The following is a 20,116-nucleotide window of genomic DNA, read 5'->3' on the forward strand; positions in this document are numbered from 1 at the left end:
TTAAGTGTCTGCCTATAGAAGGGGGGGGGGGGGGGGCAGAATGGAGGCGTGATCTGATTTTCCAAAGGGCCGTCCCAAAAGGGGGAGTAGCAATGGTGAAGAATCCTCTTGTCAACATTACAGTCACCACAGCCAGGGAGGGCTGCATTCCACGCAAATAGGGCCATTGTTCCCCGACCATGTGACTTGACCAGGAAAATCTCTGGGCCCTAGTCAGGTAACACGTTTAGAAACAACTCCTGTCGCTACATAAAATAATGTAAACACTTTCGGACAACCCGCTCACACTATATTCTCTATTCTATATTCTCTTCTTAGTGTGTTGGTTCAATTGTTTGGTTTGTATTTTTTTGAATGACCTTTCTTGGTTTCTGCTCAGAACTTTTTAATTGCATGTTTGATCTGATTGACCCTATTTTCTCGCAGTGTCTATCTAAGACCATTTCCTGCTCTATAAATATTTCCCCCTTGAAAATACAATTTGCGAGACATAAAAAAGGAATGACAATCAGAATGAGGCTTCTGAGGAAATCCTTCACTATTTCCTGTCATGAACAGTGATTAGTTACACCAAGGTCGCTAGACAGACTATTCTTTTGAAAAGCCAACCACCAATAATTTCACGACTGGAATACAAAAGAAGTGTGCGTGACAGAATACGATTTGTGATTCATTTTTCGGCTCTTGTCTTTTCTCCGTATGACAATGCAATGAGGATTACTCAGACCGTACAAAAAGCCAGGCTAAGCGATGGGTGAAGAAACAACGAATAATACACAAACACTATAGAATTGGTGTAAATTATAGAGTTTTCTTAGATCAATGTTCAAAATCGGTCATGCAGTCTTATACCTCAGCACCAATGGATAGAATACAAAACATGTAGCCCACAAATAGGGATGGCTGGAATCAACGTTGAGACAACGTTGTGTGTTGGTTGTGCTTTGATGGCCGTACTTTTAGAACTTGTCAAATCACTATCTTCTGTACGAACAGTTGCCTGAGGAAATCACTTTGTCTTTAATCATCTAAGAAGAGGTGATTGTGAAAATAAATTAATTTCACACACGGTCGTCTTCTATTAAAACGTCCTCACAGATAGGGAGCCACGGTGACTCAAATTTCTGTTCTGATGAGATAAAAAAAAAAAATATAGTTTTAATCATGATACGTCTTAAATATGGACCTGTAGCGTGGCTGCGGACTCATCTTGAACAGTAATGACATTGTCTTCGGTGTCTGAAGGGGGAACGAATGGGGAAGGGGAGCTCTCGACTGGGGAGATAGGAGTAGTAAGAGTTTTCTAACAAGGTTCCATGGCAGGACAATCACTTTGGACATTGATTGCGCTGCGTCTCTGATCATGTAACTACTTTGAGAGGGGCCTCTCACCATGAGACTGCGTGTGTTTCGATCGATTTATACCGGAGTTCTCATCTAAGATCTCACACCACAGACCACATGCAGTAGCCGATCACTGAGAGAGACCGCCCCACCTCAATTCAGCAGGAGTATGGAATAATCAATAAACCCTTATTAGGTGTTCTTACTCTTATCATTTTCATCATAGTTTTTTGGATAGTTTTTTTTTTAACATGATAGTTGTTGTTGGTTATTATGCCTATGTTATAATGGGTCCTACTTTAAACAAAGTACAACTTATAACTGTTTTATATAGCATACATAAAGGCTTCACAAATCATCTAATGAGCGTAAGTCACACTCTATAAATGGGGTATAGACATACATAGTGCGTTATGTCACATTTGACAATTCACCCTACAGTGGGAATTGTTATGTCACTCGTTAGACACCATTTAGAGTGTGACATATGCTTATAGATGATTTATGTAGAAGCACACACACACACACTAGAGCCAATCTGTTCCAGCTCCAGGGATTACCGTGTGTGTGTGTGTGTGTGTGTGTGTGTGTGTGTGTGTGTGTGTGTGTGTGTGTGTGTGTGTGTGTGTGTGTGTGTGTGTGTGTGTGTGTGTGTGTGTGTGTGTGTGCGTGTGCGTGTGCGTGTGTGTGACGGGTGGTTGAGTGCGTGTAATCTCGGAAACCCCCGAAAAATCTTGAATAATTGCATCATATGCTCGATTAGGTTCTGGGGAAGATGCATGAGAAAATACACTAATGAGACTAGCTAAGTCTCCACTAGCCTAAAACAGAAACTCAGCCAAAGCCCCACCCCCTTTCCAAAAACGTTCTGCTTGAAACTCCGCACCCACTTTTAAGCACCACCTCCACCAAACCTTATACATCCAAATAACCAGTGACGGAAGATCAAAGCACTAGAACTACTGTCGCTCGTTAGTTGTCACATCCAGCAATCTTTTGATTGACGTTAAAGATACCATTTATATTATGTAGTCTGTCCACGGGAGATTAGGGTGTGTGTGGTGCTCTCTATGCTCTGTGTGTTGCTCAGTGAGACAGAGATGGAGCTCTCCCTTTTTAATACACTCATGCTTGACCCTGAGCAACAGGTCAGCCTTATCATCAACATTAATATTTGATAGCCTTTTTGTCGTAAACGCTATAAAATATTCAAAGAACTCCATTGTAAATGTCACATAAGGAGTGCCGCGGAGACCTGTGAACCAATAACTATCAAGCCATCGACTTGTTTATTTACCAAGCGGAATCTAAAGCTAATTGGAATGGTGGGAGGGGAGGTAAACATGATTTCTCAACTCACTAGAGTGTGACGCATATAGAGAGCTGCCTGCCCGACTGTCTTATAAAGAGATATCTTATAGAGAGTTGCATGCCAGGCTGACTTATAGTGAGCTGCCTGACCAGCTGTCTTATAGAAAGCTGTCTTATAGAGAGCTGTCTTATGGAGAGCTGCCTTAAAGAGAGCTGTCATATAGAGAGATGCCTGCCGACTGTCTTATATAGAGCTGTCTTATAGAGAGCTGCCGTATGGAGAGCTGTATTTTAGAGAGCTGTCTTATAGAGAGCTGCCACAGAGGGAAGTGTATTTTAGAGAGCTGTCTTATAGAGAGCTGCCACAGAGGGAAGTGTATTTTAGAGAGCTGTCTTATAGAGAGCTGCCGTATGGAGAGCTGTATTTTAGAGAGCTGCCGTATAGAGAGCATCCTGACTGACTGCCTCTCAGAGAGCTGTCTTACAGAGAACTGTCTTATAGAGAGCTGCCACAGAGGGAAGTGTATTTTAGAGAGCTGTCTTATAGAGAGCTGCCGTATGGAGAGCTTTATTTTAGAGAGCTGTCTTACAGAGATCTGCCTGACCGACTGCTTCTTAGAGAGCTGCCTTATAGAGAGCTGTATTTTAGAGAGCTTCCTTATAGAGCACTGTCTTATAGAGGGCTGTCTTAAAGAGAACTGTCTTATAGAGAGCCTTCTAATAGAGAGCTCTTTTATAGAGCTGTGTTATAGAGAGCTGACTGACCGACTGCCTCTTAGAGAGCTGTTTATAGAGAACTGTCTTATTGAGACTTATCTTATAAAGAGCTGTCTCATTGAGAGCTGTCTTATAGAGAACTGTATTATAGAGCGCTGCCTTATAGAGAGCTGTCCGATAGAGAGCTGACTTATAGAGACCTGTATTATAGAGCGCTGCCTGACTGACTGCCTCTTAGAGAGCTGCTTTATAGAGAACTGTCTTATTGAGAGCTATCTTACAGAGAGCTGCCTTATAGAGAGCTGCCTGACCGAATGCCTGTTAGAGAGCTGTTTTATAGAGAATTGTCTTACAGAGAACTGTCTTATAGAGTACTGTCTTATAGAGAGCTGTCTTACGGATAGATGTCTTATAGAGAGCTGCCTGATCAACTGTCTTATGGAGAGCTGTTTTATAAAGAACTGTCTCATAGAGAACTGTCTTATAGAAAGCTGTCTTATTGCGAGCTGCCTGACCGACTGTCTTATACATAGATGTCTTATAGAGAGCTGCCTGAACGACTGCCTCTTAGAGAGCTGTCTTATAGAGAACTGTGTTATAGAGAGCTGTGTTATAGAGAGCAGACTGACCGACTGCCTATTAGAGAGCTGTTCTATAGAGCTATCTTATTGAGAGCTATCTTATAGAGAGCTGTTTTAAGAGAACTGTCTTATAGAGAGCTATCTTATAGAGAGCTGTTTTATAGAGAGCTGTTTTATATAGAACTGTCTTTTAGAGAGTTGCCATATGGAGAGCTGTATTTTAGAGAGCTGCCTTATAGAGAGCTTCCTGACTGACTGTCTCTTAGAGAGATATCTTATAGAGAGCTGCATGCCAGGCTGACTTATAGTGAGCTGCCTGACCAGCTGTCTTATAGAAAGCTGTCTTATAGAGAGCTGTCTTATGGAGAGCTGCCTTAAAGAGAGCTGTCATATAGACAGATGCATGCCGACTGTCTTATATAGAGCTGTCTTACAGAGAGCAGCTGTATAGAGAGCTGTCTTATAGAGAGTTGCCGTATGGAGAGCTGTATTTTAGAGAGCTGCCGTATAGAGAGCTTCCTGACTGACTGTCTTACAGAGAGCTGCCACACAGGGAAGAGTATTTTAGAGAGCTGTCTTATAGAGAGCTGCCACAGAGGGAATTGTATTTTAGAGAGCTGTTTTATAGAGAGCTGCCGTATGGAGAGCTTTATTTTAGAGAGCTGTCTTACAGAGATCTGCCTGACCGACTGCTTCTTAGAGAGCTGCTTTATAGAGAACTGTCTTGTTGAGAGCTGTCTTACAGAGAGCTGTATTATAGAGAGCTGCCTTACAAAGAGCTGCCTTATAGAGAGCTGCCTGACCGACTGCCTATTAGAGAGCTGTTTTATAGAGAACTGTCTTAAAGAGAACTGTCTTATAGAGAGCCTTCTAATAGAGAGCTCTTTTATAGAGAGCTGTTTTATAAAGAACTGTCTCATAGAGAACTGTCTTATAGAAAGCTGTATTTTAGAGAGCTTCCTTATAGAGGACTGTCTTATAGAGGGCTGTCTTAAAGAGAACTGTCTTATAGAGAGCCTTTTAATAGAGAGCTCTTTTATAGACCTGTGTTATAGAGAGCTGACTGACCGACTGCCTCTTAGAGAGCTGTTTATAGAGAACTGTCTTACAGAGAACTGTCTTATAGAGAACTGTCTCATAGAGAACTGTCTTATAGAGAGCTGCCTGAACGATTGTCTCTTGGAGAGCAGTCTTATAGAGAACTGTCTTATAGAGAGCTTTTTTATAGAGCACTGTCCTATAAAGATCTGCCTTACCATCTGTCTTATAGAAAGCTGTCTTATTGCGAGCTGCCTGACCGACTGTCTTATACATAGATGTCTTATAGAGAGCTGCCTGAACGACTGCCTCTTAGAGAGCTGTCTTATAGAGAACTGTGGTATAGAGAGCTGTGTTATAGAGAGCAGACTGACCGACTGCCTATTAGAGAGCTGTTCTATAGAGCTATCTTATTGAGAGCTATCTTATAGAGAACTGTCTTAAAGATAACTGTTTTGCAGAGAGCTGTCTTATAGAGAGCTGCCTGAATGACTGCCTCTTAGAGAGCTGTCTTATAGAGAACTGTCTTATAGAGAGCTGCCTGAACGATTGTCTCTTGGAGAGCAGTCTTATAGAGAACTGTCTTATAGAGCTGACTTATAGAGAGCTGCCACACAGAGAGGTGTATTTTAGAGAGCTGTCTGATAGAGAGCTGTCTGATAGAGAGCTGCCTTATAGAGAGCTGTCTAATAGAGATCTGCCTGACCGACTGCCTCTTAGAGAGCTGTTTTATAGAGAACTGTCTTAAAGAGAGCTGTCTTATAGAGAGCTGCCTGACTGACTGCCTCTTAGAGAGCTGCTTTATAGAGAGCTGTCTTATAGAGAGCTGCCTCACAAAGAGCTGCCTTGTAAAGATCTGCCTTATAGAGAGCTGCCTGACCGACTGCCTGTTTGATAGCTGTTTTATAGAGAATTGTCTTATAGAGAACTGTTTTATAGAGAACTGTTTCATAGAGAGCTGTCTTATAGAGGACTGTCTTACCGACTAGCTTAAAGCTCTTATAGATAACTGTCTTATAGAGAGCTTTCTTATCGCAAGCTGCCTGACCGACTGTCTTATGGAGTTCTGCCTTATGGGGAGCTGTCTTACAGAGAGCTGTCTGACCATCTGTGTTATAGAGAGCTGTTTTACAGAGAGCTGTCTTATAGACAGCTGCCTTATAGAGAGCTACTTGACTGACTGTCTTATGGAAGCTGTCTTATAGAGAGCTGCCTGTCCAGCTGCCTTATAAAGATCTTCCTGGCCAGCTGCTTTATAGATTGCTTATTCCTTAGATGCTTTATTGACGTGGTGAGCTGCAAGACCCCAGGGAACGACTGGAATGGCTGACGGGGAGAGCAGAGCAAGCCTCTGTACACCTCCTACATTATTTATGAGAACAAAGTGAGTGAGAGCTGAGGTACTTACAGGGATCATTAGGACACAACAAATCTATCCCAGTAATGTCAATACCAGCATCTCATTAATGCCCCTCCATCCCAGCTGTGAAGAGATGGGGGTAAAGAAGTGGATGCTAAAGCGACAGGACTTTATGGGCACATAAGGTGATGTAACACACAGTAACTTTAAGATCGGAATGCCAATTAAGGTCGGAATGTTGCCAATTCAAATTGTCTTTCTGGTATAAACAAGGCTAGTCCTTCACAAGTCTGGCTAAATGGACTGCACTTTTAGTTCAATACCCTATAAGTTAGGAAAGGGCTGTAGGAGAGCCATTGACAACCCACACTGTCGGACGTAGGCTGGTCTTGGATGTCTGTTTCCAGGAGAACTGAGATTAGATGGTGTATCTGAGCTGCTTCGTTGACCACCAGTATAGACTGTCAGAGGCAGACACCATGCTACTGGCATCTTGCAACAAACTGCCAGCAGCAATAGAGTTGATGTTAGGTCATTACACAATGCATATCAGCTCAATGATGTCAGATGGGAAGGTTGATGTTACTTTAGTTCTGCCTGATTTGAGTTTGACTGGCGGAACCAATCGAAAAGCCCCAAAGGTGCCACCACGGTGTGCAGAGGAAGCTGGTGGGAGGAGCTATAGGAAGACGGGCTCATTGTAATGGCTGGAATGGAATTAATGGAATGGTATCAAACAGATGAAACATATGAAAACCACATGTTGGACTCCGTTCCATTTATTTAATTCCAGCCATTACAATGAGCCTGTCCTCCTATAGCTCCTCCCACTAGCTTCCACTGACTGTGTGGTATTGGAGTGGGCTTCAAAGCAATGTATGGCTGAAGCACTGTGGTGTATGGCTGAAGCAGTGTGGTGCATGGCTGAAGCAGTGTGATGTATGGCTGTAGCAGTGTGGTGCATGGCTGAAGCAGTGTGATCTATGGCTGAAGCAGTGTGGTGTATGGCTGAAGCAGTGTGGTGTATGGCTGTAGCAGTGTGGTGTATGGCTGAAGCACTGTGATGTATGGCTGAAGCAGTGTGATGTATGGCTGTAGCAGTGTGGTGTATGGCTGAAGCAGTGTGGTGTATGGCTGAAGCAGTGTGGTGTACGGCTGAAGCAGTGTGATGTATGGCTGTAGCAGTGTGGTGTATGGCTGAAGCAGTGTGGTGTATGGCTGTAGCAGTGTGGTGTATGGCTGAAGCAGTGTGGTGTATGGCTGAAGCAGTGTGGTGTATGGCTGAAGCAGTGTGGTGTATGGCTGTAGCAGTGTGGTGTATGGCTGTAGCAGTGTGGTGTATGGCTGAAGAAGTGTGGTGCATGGCTGAAGCAGTGAGGTGTATGGCTGAAGCAGTGTGGTGTATGGCTGTAGCAGTGTGGTGTATGGCTGAAGCAGTGTGGTGTATGGCTGTAGCAGTGTGGTGTATGGCTGAAGCAGTGTGGTGTATGGCTGTAGCAGTGTGGTGTATGGCTGAAGCAGTGTGGTGTATGGCTGAAGCAGTGTGGTGTATGGCTGAAGCAGTGTGGTGTATGGCTGAAGCAGTGTGGTGTATGGCTGAAGCAGTGTGATGTATGGCTGTAGCAGTGTGGTGTATGGCTGAAGCAGTGTGATGTATGGCTGAAGCAGTGTGGTGTATGGCTGAAGCAGTGTGGTGTATGGCTGAAGCAGTGTGATGTATGGCTGAAGCAGTGTGGTGTATGGCTGAAGCAGTGTGGTGTATGGCTGAAGCAGTGTGATGTATGGCTGAAGCAGTGTGATGTACGGCTGTAGCAGTGTGGTGTACGGCTGAAGCAGTGTGGTGTATGGCTGTAGCAGTGTGATGTATGGCTGAAGCAGTGTGGTGTATGGCTGTAGCAGTGTGGTGTATGGCTGAAGCAGTGTGGTGTATGGCTGAAGCAGTGTGGTGTATGGCTGTAGCAGTGTGGTGTATGGCTGAAGCAGTGTGGTGTATGGCTGAAGCAGTGTGATGTATGGCTGTAGCAGTGTGGTGTATGGCTGAAGCAGTGTGGTGTATGGCTGAAGCAGTGTGGTGTACAGTATGGCTGAAGCAGTGTGGTGTATGGCTGAAGCAGTGTGATGTATGGCTGAAGCAGTGTGGTGTATGGCTGAAGCACTGTGATGTATGGCTGAAGCAGTGTGGTGTATGGCTGAAGCAGTGTGATGTATGGCTGTAGCAGTGTGGTGTATGGCTGAAGCAGTGTGATGTATGGCTGTAGCAGTGTGGTGTATGGCTGAAGCAGTGTGGTGTATGGCTGAAGCAGTGTGGTGTATGGCTGAAGCAGTGTGGTGTATGGCTGTAGCAGTGTGGTGTATGACTGAAGCAGTGTGGTGTATGGCTGAAGCAGTGTGGTGTATGGCTGAAGCAGTGTGGTGTATGGCTGAAGCAGTGTGATGTATGGCTGAAGCAGTGTGATGTACGGCTGTAGCAGTGTGGTGTATGGCTGAAGCAGTGTGATGTAGGGCTGTAGCAGTGTGGTGTATGGCTGAAGCAGTGTGGTGTATGGCTGAAGCAGTGTGGTGTATGGCTGAAGCAGTGTGGTGTATGGCTGTAGCAGTGTGGTGTATGGCTGAAGCAGTGTGGTGTATGGCTGAAGCAGTGTGATGTATGGCTGAAGCAGTGTGGTGTATGGCTGAAGCAGTGTGGTGTATGGCTGAAGCAGTGTGATGTATGGCTGAAGCAGTGTGATGTACGGCTGTAGCAGTGTGGTGTACGGCTGAAGCAGTGTGGTGTATGGCTGTAGCAGTGTGATGTATGGCTGAAGCAGTGTGGTGTATGGCTGTAGCAGTGTGGTGTATGGCTGAAGCAGTGTGGTGTATGGCTGAAGCAGTGTGGTGTATGGCTGTAGCAGTGTGGTGTATGGCTGAAGCAGTGTGGTGTATGGCTGAAGCAGTGTGATGTATGGCTGTAGCAGTGTGGTGTATGGCTGAAGCAGTGTGGTGTATGGCTGAAGCAGTGTGGTGTACAGTATGGCTGAAGCAGTGTGGTGTATGGCTGAAGCAGTGTGATGTATGGCTGAAGCAGTGTGGTGTATGGCTGAAGCACTGTGATGTATGGCTGAAGCAGTGTGGTGTATGGCTGAAGCAGTGTGATGTATGGCTGTAGCAGTGTGGTGTATGGCTGAAGCAGTGTGATGTATGGCTGTAGCAGTGTGGTGTATGGCTGAAGCAGTGTGGTGTATGGCTGAAGCAGTGTGGTGTATGGCTGAAGCAGTGTGGTGTATGGCTGTAGCAGTGTGGTGTATGGCTGAAGCAGTGTGGTGTATGGCTGAAGCAGTGTGGTGTATGGCTGAAGCAGTGTGGTGTATGGCTGAAGCAGTGTGATGTATGGCTGAAGCAGTGTGATGTACGGCTGTAGCAGTGTGGTGTATGGCTGAAGCAGTGTGGTGTATGGCTGTAGCAGTGTGATGTATGGCTGAAGCAGTGTGATGTATGGCTGTAGCAGTGTGGTGTATGGCTGAATCAGTGTGGTGTATGGCTGAAGCAGTGTGGTGTATGGCTGTAGCAGTGTGGTGTATGGCTGAAGCAGTGTGGTGTATGGCTGAATCAGTGTGGTGTATGGCTGAAGCAGTGTGGTGTATGGCTGAAGCAGGTGTCTTACCGTCCTGTGCACCTTGTCCTCCAGGTCTTGATTGATCCTCTGTTGAGCTGCGTAACTGCTCTGGATCCTGCATGACAGGAAAGAGTACATATTGGTGAAACATTGGCTATGTAAGTCAGAGAATGAACATGCTTTTAAAACCAAGTATTCATTGACTTTTTTTCAAGATGATGAATATGAAAATCCAAAGCAGTGGTTTGGATTAGAAAATTATTCAATGGATATCTCTGGTTGTCTGTACTGTCCTATTTATACTGTACAGTACTTCTATTTGGATGAGAATCCTAGCCTCACAATGGAAGCATGGAAAAAACAATTTCATGTGATGAAAGCAGAATTTTGAATTCCTTTCGTGCTTTTTTTTGGGGGGGGGGGGGGGGAAGAGAAAAGGCGGTGAAAAATGCATAATCAAACCCATAGGACTGACGCATGACTCATAAATGAGCGGAGGGATTTTGGCAACGTTTCAGCTCCCGTCGAGGTGTGTTTCCTAGCACAAAACACTGTGTCTGGTCGGCTTCCAAAACATTAGTGGGCTTTAATGGAATAAGCTGCTCTTCCACCACCACTTTCCATTAGTTCAATCATTACCAGCATTAGGCTACTATCTCTTTTTTTTTTACCACATAGTGCTGCATGTCATTATCCCTGGTCCTGGTCTCATGGGGGTTTGGATACATTGTAGCATTTATGACCCCATTTACGAAGCAGCTGTGGAGATCCATTGTTAAAAAAACATCTGTTGTAGAAGAAAAGACTGGCTCTAGAACTGGAGTGGGCCTGGAGGTTACGTTGCAGGAAGGTCAACAAGGAATTCTCTCAGAACATGTTCTGTATGCTTACTTTGTTCACTGTCACAAGTTCAATTGATATTGCTATTGCAGGGGGGATACATTGGACAATTGTAACACAGGTTAGTTGTAACAGGTTAAATACCTCAAATTTGAAACAAAGGTTTTATTCAATGTGCCAATGCTTGATTAGTGTCTCCACATATCTATGAAGATTTTTGTAAAGATTTTATATATATATTTTTAAATGAGGTTATTTCTCTTTTGAGATTTTTGATCTGTGGAACGTTCTCCATGTATCTAAACATATATAATATTAATCAATAAGATATGATCTTTTGATTAGTATAGACTTTAATGAATAACTAAAGGCTCCTATGCTTGGGGTTGGTTTTAACGCAGTGTTACAACTTACTCTTATCTAGAATTATATCAAATAGAGACACATTCATATATTTATAGCACATTTCACTGCTTTATGTCAACTTTGGCAGTGCAACTAAGAAAATTCCTTGGGAAAAAGTTCCTATGTAACATTTTGACAACTAATACAGAATATAATATTTCACTAATGACATCCCTAAAAGATAAAAGTAAAATATTTTTTGTAAATTTAGTGTATTTTCATCCAAATATCAGTGGCATTGTTATACTACCCCTCATTTTGACAATTAAAGACATTGGTACAACTGTCCCATATACTGTTTCAGCTAACCTTGCTATTGGGGTTAATTGTAACATCAGGACATTTTCTGACTTTGGGTCTTCAAGATATATTTGTGAAGAATCCACATTTTACACAGGTCTCTAAAAATTTGCAGAGAAATGTAAAATTGTTTGTGTGAAATTTTGAAATCTCTACATTGTTAGAGTAGATACATATTTGATTTTAAACAACTCCAAAATGTGTTAGAATTGTCCCCGTCTCCCCTAAGTAATTTGCTATGTTTATTACTTTAAGTCAATATGGTAACTTCCAAATCAAAACTTATTTTTCTCTGTATCTGGCCCAAATGAGGGGTAATTTAGCGAAATGAAAAGCCACTGGCTACATAAGCAATTTGGTTGTAAATTGCTTTACCTTTCTCAGTTACTGGCTTTTGATCCAGCTCTGCAGTAACACAGATGATTTAGCTAATTATGGTCCGGACTGAAGAGATTGATTAGTTGAATCAAGGTATGTTACTGCAGGGAGGGATCATCGACAATAAGTTGGAGAACCTTGCATTAGATTATTCCCAATGCAGATTCAGCTGAATTAGTAGATTTGTAAATACATTGACTCATTGAGTTAAGGTGAACGATGACACAGTCACGATTTGTTAGACACAACAGCTGTGGTAAGAGACTAAAGATGGTGTAACGGGACTGACATCGCATAACGAGACTGACATAGTGTAATAGTACTGACATGGTATAACAGGACTGGCATGGTGTAACAGGACTGACATGGTGTAACAGGACTGACATGGTGTAACAGGACTGGCATGGTGTAACAGGACTGGCATGGTGTAACAGGACTGACATGGTGTAACAGGACTGGCATGGTGTAACAGGACTGACATGGTGTAACAGGACTGGCATGGTGTAACAGGACTGGCATGGTGTAACAGGACTGACATGGTGTAACAGGACTGGCATGGTGTAACAGGACTGACATGGTGTAACGACACTGACATTGTGTAACAGGACTGACATGGTATAACAAGACTGGCATGGTGTAACAGGTCTGCCATGGTATAAATGGACTGACATGATGTAACATGTCTGACATGGTGTAACAGGTCTGACATGGTGTAACAGGTCTGACATGGTATAACAGGACTGACATGATGTAACATGTCTGACATGGTATAACAGGACTGACATGGTGTAACAGGTCTGACATGGTATAAACGGACTGACATGATGTAGCAGGTCTGACATGGTATAACAGGACTGCTATGGTATAACAGGACTGACATGTTGTAACAGGACTGACATGTTGTAACAGGACTGCTATGGTATAACAGGACTGACATGTTGTAACAGGACTGACATGTTGTAACAGGACTGACATGGTGTAACAGGACTGACATGTTGTAACAGGTCTGAGATGGTGTAACAGGACTGCTATGGTATAACAGGACTGACATGTTGTAACAGGACTGACATGTTGTAACAGGACTGACATGGTGTAACAGGACTGACATGTTGTAACAGGTCTGAGATGGTGTAACAGGACTGCTATGGTATAACAGGACTGACATGTTGTAACAGGACTGACATGTTGTAACAGGTCTGAGATGGTGTAACAGGACTGACATGGTGTAACAGGACTGACATGTTGTAACAGGACTGACATGTTGTAACAGGACTGACATGGTGTAACAGGACTGACATGGTGTAACAGGACTGACATGTTGTAACAGGACTGACATGGTATAACAGGACTGCTATGGTATAACAGGACTGACATGTTGTAACAGGACTGACATGTTGTAACAGGACTGACATGGTGTAACAGGACTGACATGTTGTAACAGGTCTGAGATGGTGTAACAGGTCTGACATGGTGTAACTGGTCTGACATGGTGTAACAGGTCTGACATGGTATAACAGGACTGCTATGGTATAACAGGACTGACATGTTGTAACAGGACTGACATGTTGTAACAGGACTGACATGGTGTAACAGGACTGACATGTTGTAAAAGGACTGACACGGTGTAACAGGACTGACATGGTGTAACAGGACTGACATGGTGTAACAGGACTGACATGGTGTAACAGGACTGACATGGTGTAACAGGAATGACATGGTGTAACAGGACTGACATGTTGTAAAAGGACTGACATGGTGTAACAGGACTGACATGGTGTAACAGGACTGACATGGTGTAACAGGACTGACATGGTGTAACAGGACTGACATGGTGTAACAGGACTGACATGGTGTAACAGGACTGACATGGTGTAACAGGACTGACATGGTGTAACAGGACTGACATGGTGTAACAGGACTGACATGGTGTAACAGGACTGGCATGGTGTAACAGGACTGACACGGTGTAACAGGACTGACATGGTGTAACAGGACTGACATGGTGTAACAGGACTGACATGGTGTAACAGGACTGACATGGTGTAACAGGAATGACACGTTGTAACAGGACTGACATGTTGTAACAGGTCTGAGATGGTGTAACTGGTCTGACATGGTGTAACAGGACTGACATGGTGTAACAGGACTGACATGGTGTAACAGGACTGACATGTTGTAAAAGGACTGACATGGTGTAACAGGACTGACATGGTGTAACAGGACTGACATGGTGTAACAGGACTGACATGGTGTAACAGGACTGACATGGTGTAACAGGACTGACATGGTGTAACAGGACTGACATGGTGTAACAGGACTGACATGGTGTAACAGGACTGACATGGTGTAACAGGACTGACATGGTGTAACAGGACTGGCATGGTGTAACAGGACTGACACGGTGTAACAGGACTGACATGGTGTAACAGGACTGACATGGTGTAACAGGACTGACATGGTGTAACAGGACTGACATGGTGTAACAGGAATGACACGTTGTAACAGGACTGACATGTTGTAACAGGTCTGAGATGGTGTAACTGGTCTGACATGGTGTAACAGGACTGACATGGTGTAACAGGACTGACATGGTGTAACAGGACTGACATGGTGTAACAGGACTGACATGGTGTAACAGGACTGACATGGTGTAACAGGACTGACATGGTGTAACAGGACTGACATGGTGTAACAGGACTGACATGGTGTAACAGGACTGAAATGGTGTAACAGGACTGACATGGTGTAACAGGACTGACATGGTGTAACAGGACTGACATGTTGTAACAGGACTGACATGGTGTAACAGGACTGACATGGTGTAACAGGACTGACATGTTGTAACAGGTCTGACATGGTGTAACAGGACTGACATGGTGTAACAGGACTGACATGGTGTAACAGGACTGACATGGTGTAACAGGACTGACATGGTGTAACAGGACTGACATGGTGTAACAGGACTGACATGGTGTAACAGGACTGGCATGGTGTAACAGGACTGACACGGTGTAACAGGACTGACATGGTGTAACAGGACTGACATGGTGTAACAGGACTGACATGGTGTAACAGGACTGACATGGTGTAACAGGAATGACACGTTGTAACAGGACTGACATGTTGTAACAGGTCTGAGATGGTGTAACTGGTCTGACATGGTGTAACAGGACTGACATGGTGTAACAGGACTGACATGGTGTAACAGGACTGACATGTTGTAAAAGGACTGACATGGTGTAACAGGACTGACATGGTGTAACAGGACTGACATGGTGTAACAGGACTGACATGGTGTAACAGGACTGACATGGTGTAACAGGACTGACATGGTGTAACAGGACTGACATGGTGTAACAGGACTGACATGGTGTAACAGGACTGACATGGTGTAACAGGACTGACATGGTGTAACAGGACTGGCATGGTGTAACAGGACTGACACGGTGTAACAGGACTGACAAGGTGTAACAGGACTGACATGGTGTAACAGGACTGACATGGTGTAACAGGACTGACATGGTGTAACAGGAATGACACGTTGTAACAGGACTGACATGTTGTAACAGGTCTGAGATGGTGTAACTGGTCTGACATGGTGTAACAGGACTGACATGGTGTAACAGGACTGACATGGTGTAACAGGACTGACATGGTGTAACAGGACTGACATGGTGTAACAGGACTGACATGGTGTAACAGGAATGACACGTTGTAACAGGACTGACATGTTGTAACAGGTCTGAGATGGTGTAACTGGTCTGACATGGTGTAACAGGACTGACATGGTGTAACAGGACTGACATGGTGTAACAGGACTGACATGGTGTAACAGGACTGACATGGTGTAACAGGACTGACATGGTGTAACAGGACTGACATGGTGTAACAGGACTGACATGGTGTAACAGGACTGACATGGTGTAACAGGACTGACATGGTGTAACAGGACTGACATGGTGTAACAGGACTGACATGGTGTAACAGGACTGACACGGTGTAACAGGACTGACATGGTGTAACAGGACTGACATGGTGTAACAGGACTGACATGGTGTAACAGGACTGACATGGTGTAACAGGAATGACACGTTGTAACAGGACTGACATGTTGTAACAGGTCTGAGATGGTGTAACTGGTCTGACATGGTGTAACAGGACTGACATGGTGTAACAGGAATGACACGTTGTAACAGGACTGACATGTTGTAACAGGTCTGAGATGGTGTAACTGGTCTGACATGGTGTAACAGGACTGACATGGTGTAACAGGACTGACATGGTGTAACAGGACTGACATGGTGTAACAGGACTGACATGGTGTAACAGGACTGACATGGTGTAACAGGACTGACATGGTGTAACAGGACTGACATGGTGTAACAGGACTGACATGGTGTAACAGGACTGACATGGTGTAACAGGACTGACACGGTGTAACAGGACTGACATGGTGTAACAGGACTGACATGGTGTAACAGGACTGACATGGTGTAACAGGACTGACATGGTGTAACAGGAATGACACGTTGTAACAGGACTGACATGTTGTAACAGGTCTGAGATGGTGTAACTGGTCTGACATGGTGTAACAGGACTGACATGGTGTAACAGGAATGACACGTTGTAACAGGACTGACATGTTGTAACAGGTCTGAGATGGTGTAACTGGTCTGACATGGTGTAACAGGACTGACATGGTGTAACAGGACTGACATGGTGTAACAGGACTGACATGGTGTAACAGGACTGACATGGTGTAACAGGACTGACATGGTGTAACAGGACTGACATGGTGTAACAGGACTGAAATGGTGTAACAGGACTGACATGGTGTAACAGGACTGACATGGTGTAACAGGACTGACATGTTGTAACAGGACTGACATGGTGTAACAGGACTGACATGGTGTAACAGGACTGACATGTTGTAACAGGTCTGACATGGTGTAACAGGACTGACATGGTGTAACAGGACTGACATGGTGTAACAGGACTGACATGGTGTAACAGGAATGACATAGTGTAATGTGACTGACATGGTGTAATGTGACTGACATACCTGCGTAGTTTGTCAGTGAATTTCTCCAACTTTTCCTGGGCTCGACGGAGTTCCGTCTCCAGGTACTGACGGGTGGAGTCAAACTCAGACTCCACCATCTCTAGTTTGTGGGTGGTGTAAGACAGACGCTTGCGAAGATCATCCTTGTGATCATGTAGAGAACTAGGCAGGAAGTAGAGTGACAGGCAGACAGACAAGAGGTCAAAACAGCTCATGGTATCATTAGGTCTTAATTCAGGCTGTGAGCAGGGTTGGGGAGTTTATATTCTAAATGTAATCCGGTAGTTACTAGTTACCCGTCCAAAATTGTAATCAGTAACATACCTTTTGGATTACCCAAAATCAGTAATGTAATCTGATTACTTTCATTTGCTTTTGGATTACTTTCCCCTTAAGAGGCATTAGAAGAAAACAAAAAAGATCCATCAAATGCATTTGGTGTGTCATCATAGGAGTCTCTGACATCATACTAGTCTCTGACATCATAGTGGTCTCTGACATCATAGTGGTCTCGGACTTGTGGTCAGGCTCGCTAAGATGGAACAAACTTAAACTAGCGCATTTTTTCAATGTTGAATTAAATGTAATTGATAAAACAGAAAGGTGTCATAATGTATTTTTTCATGCATGTAACCGTAATCAATTACTCCACAACCATGGATGTGAGCAATGCTGAATATTCTTTATGTACTAATTCAAGTTCATGACCAGACATAAGATACGTTAGATACTCATGACCTAAACAAAATGTTTCACTCATTTTGAAAAATAATATAATATCTGCACATGTATTGATAATTATACAATATGTCATCTACATATTGACTGTCTTCTGAAGTGTGATTAAAAATATACATTTGACATTCTCAAAAGGTATTAATTGTTTACAGTATGGTTGCATGACATGAATTTGTTCATAACTGACTTAGTTAAATAAAGGTTCAAAATAAAAACATAATCGGACTTAGATAAGAGCGAAAGAGGGAGGTATGAAATGGAGGTGAAATCTAATTTAGCTGGTGTGAAAAGTCCCAGCCAAGGAAGGCCTGTGGGTATGTATTGATGAATGGAAGCTAGAGCGCTAATGATTTTCCATTGACAGCCAGGGAACAGGAACCAGCTCACAATTCTGTAATGGGTCACTCCCGTTACACACCTCTCCAGCATGAAATCACTGGCAAACCAAGAAGAGATTCTGATTCTATCGAGATGCAGCACCATGAGGGATTTGTGTGTGTGTAGGAGGAAGGATGTGAATGGTGTTGTGGGGCTTGGTTGGTGAATACGTTTGGTTTTATATAGATTGTGTACAGTATGTATCTATAGGAGAATACTGAGAATTTTTATCTGGAGAGTGCATGAGTCAATTAGTTTCTCTGACGTGATGAGTTTCTCTGACCTTCTATGGTAAATGAGACAGAGGATGTGTGTGTGTGTGTGTGTGTGTGTGTGTGTGTGTGTGTGTGTGTGTGTGTGTGTGTGTGTGTGTGTGTGTGTGTGTGTGTGTGTGTGTGTGTGTGTGTGTGTGTGTGTGTGTGTGTGTGTGTGTGTGTGTGTGTGTGTGTGTGTGTGTGTGTGTGTGTGTGAGAGAGACAAAGACATACACAGACAAAGAAAAAGAGAGAGGCTGGGAATGAAGTAGGTAGGAAAGGGAATGAAGAGCAGGGGGGGCAGTTGTCTCTGGGGATTTAGAGGAGACTGATAAATTCTGGCTCAGAGACAATACTCCTGGAGATGTTCACTATCACACTGCCACTGCCACACTGGTCTCCTGTCACAGCAGTCCAGCGCCAAACTCAGAGGACGGACCCTTTTTAAGGGATCATGTGACTCTCTCACAGCCTGGTTAGCTATTGCAGAAATAGATTGACAAGACTAACCAACTTGAAAGATTAAAGACATTACAGTGCATTAGAATGAGGTAGGACAAAGGCTTGACTCTGTCTGCTTACAAATGATTGATGCATGGTATTCAAAACTGCAGTGAGGTCGTAGGAAATACGTCAGTTAAAAATGCACTATGCAGGAATCGCTCCGCCATTTCCTGCTTGCAAAAATTCTAATAGTTTGCCTCATTTGAGTTTATATGACAAAACAAGCAAGTATCTAAACTGCTGTGAAATATATGTTCCAGAACCCAAAATATTCTACTTTCAGCTGTTTGAAGCTGGTGTACAAAACGGAAAGTAAAAGACGCAAAAACTAAACTTGAGAACGGGAAGAGAATAGAAATAGCAACATATCTACCACTTCTTAGACTTGCTTTCAATGAGAATGACAGATCTATAACCCACATTTCTATGTCAATTTAGTTGGGTCGCCCCAGAAAGTTACATATTGCAGCTTTAAGTCTACTGTAAACACATTATGCCTGCCAGTCTGGACTTTATGATAGGTGTCTTAGGGACTTAAATTGTGGGTTAAACCCAGACTCTGGCATGCTAGGCTAGCCCTTGCATTTCCTACAAAGTCTTTACAAGACTCTCACTGAAAGCAGTAAGTGATTGGCAGGCATAGTGCCGTGGACTGAAGTACATGTGATTAATTATAGCTCTTGGTCTTATTGTCAAGTGACCAACGTTACTCTGGAGTATGCACATTGCACTGATTTCTGAGGCATAAAACACTAATTAGTTTACTGAAATTGGGAAATATCATAGACTGTATTTGGTAACACATAGCACAACATCAGCTTTTCAAGGTTGCTTGTCTTCGTTATCTGAATAGTTGACACAGAAATAAGGTGTTAATAAATGAATAAGAGACCGATGTAATGAAATTGGTACCATGACAATGGCTTTTAGTTGAGATGAAATTTGAACAGTGGTCTAAAGTACTTAAGTAAACATACTTAAGTATTTTTTGGGGGGGGTATCTTTACTTTACTACACTATTTATATTTTTGACCACCTTTACTTTTACTCCACTATGTTCCAAAATAAAATAATGTACTTTCTATTCTATGCATTTTCCCTGACATCCAAAAGTACTCGTTACATTTTGGAATGCTTAGCAGGACAGGGAAATGGTCCAACTCACGCACTTATCAGGAGAACATCCCTGCTCAGCTCTACTGCCTCTGATCTGGCAGACTCACTAAACACAAATGCACCATTTGTAAATTATTTCTGAGTGTTGGAGTGTGCCCCTGACTATCTGTAACTTTAAAAAAAAACAAGAACATCGTC

At 43.5% G+C, this 20,116-nt stretch overlaps 1 protein-coding gene across 1 annotated transcript in view; it reads right to left on the minus strand.

Annotated features, from left to right (window-relative positions):
- The window catches only part of LOC139553901 (brain-enriched guanylate kinase-associated protein-like), a 68,740-nt gene that overhangs the window by 21,777 nt on the left and 26,847 nt on the right, over window positions 1-20,116 (minus strand). The window contains exons 3-4 of the mRNA XM_071366661.1: window positions 16,929-17,090; window positions 9,992-10,058 (exon numbers count right to left, since the gene is read on the minus strand). Coding sequence (XP_071222762.1) covers window positions 9,992-10,058; window positions 16,929-17,090 — 229 coding nt within the window. The remainder of the gene's footprint in view (window positions 1-9,991; window positions 10,059-16,928; window positions 17,091-20,116) is intronic.

The sequence above is a fragment of the Salvelinus alpinus genome, chromosome 25 (genome assembly GCF_045679555.1).
Source record: "Salvelinus alpinus chromosome 25, SLU_Salpinus.1, whole genome shotgun sequence".
In the NCBI taxonomy this organism is placed as follows: domain Eukaryota; kingdom Metazoa; phylum Chordata; class Actinopteri; order Salmoniformes; family Salmonidae; genus Salvelinus; species Salvelinus alpinus.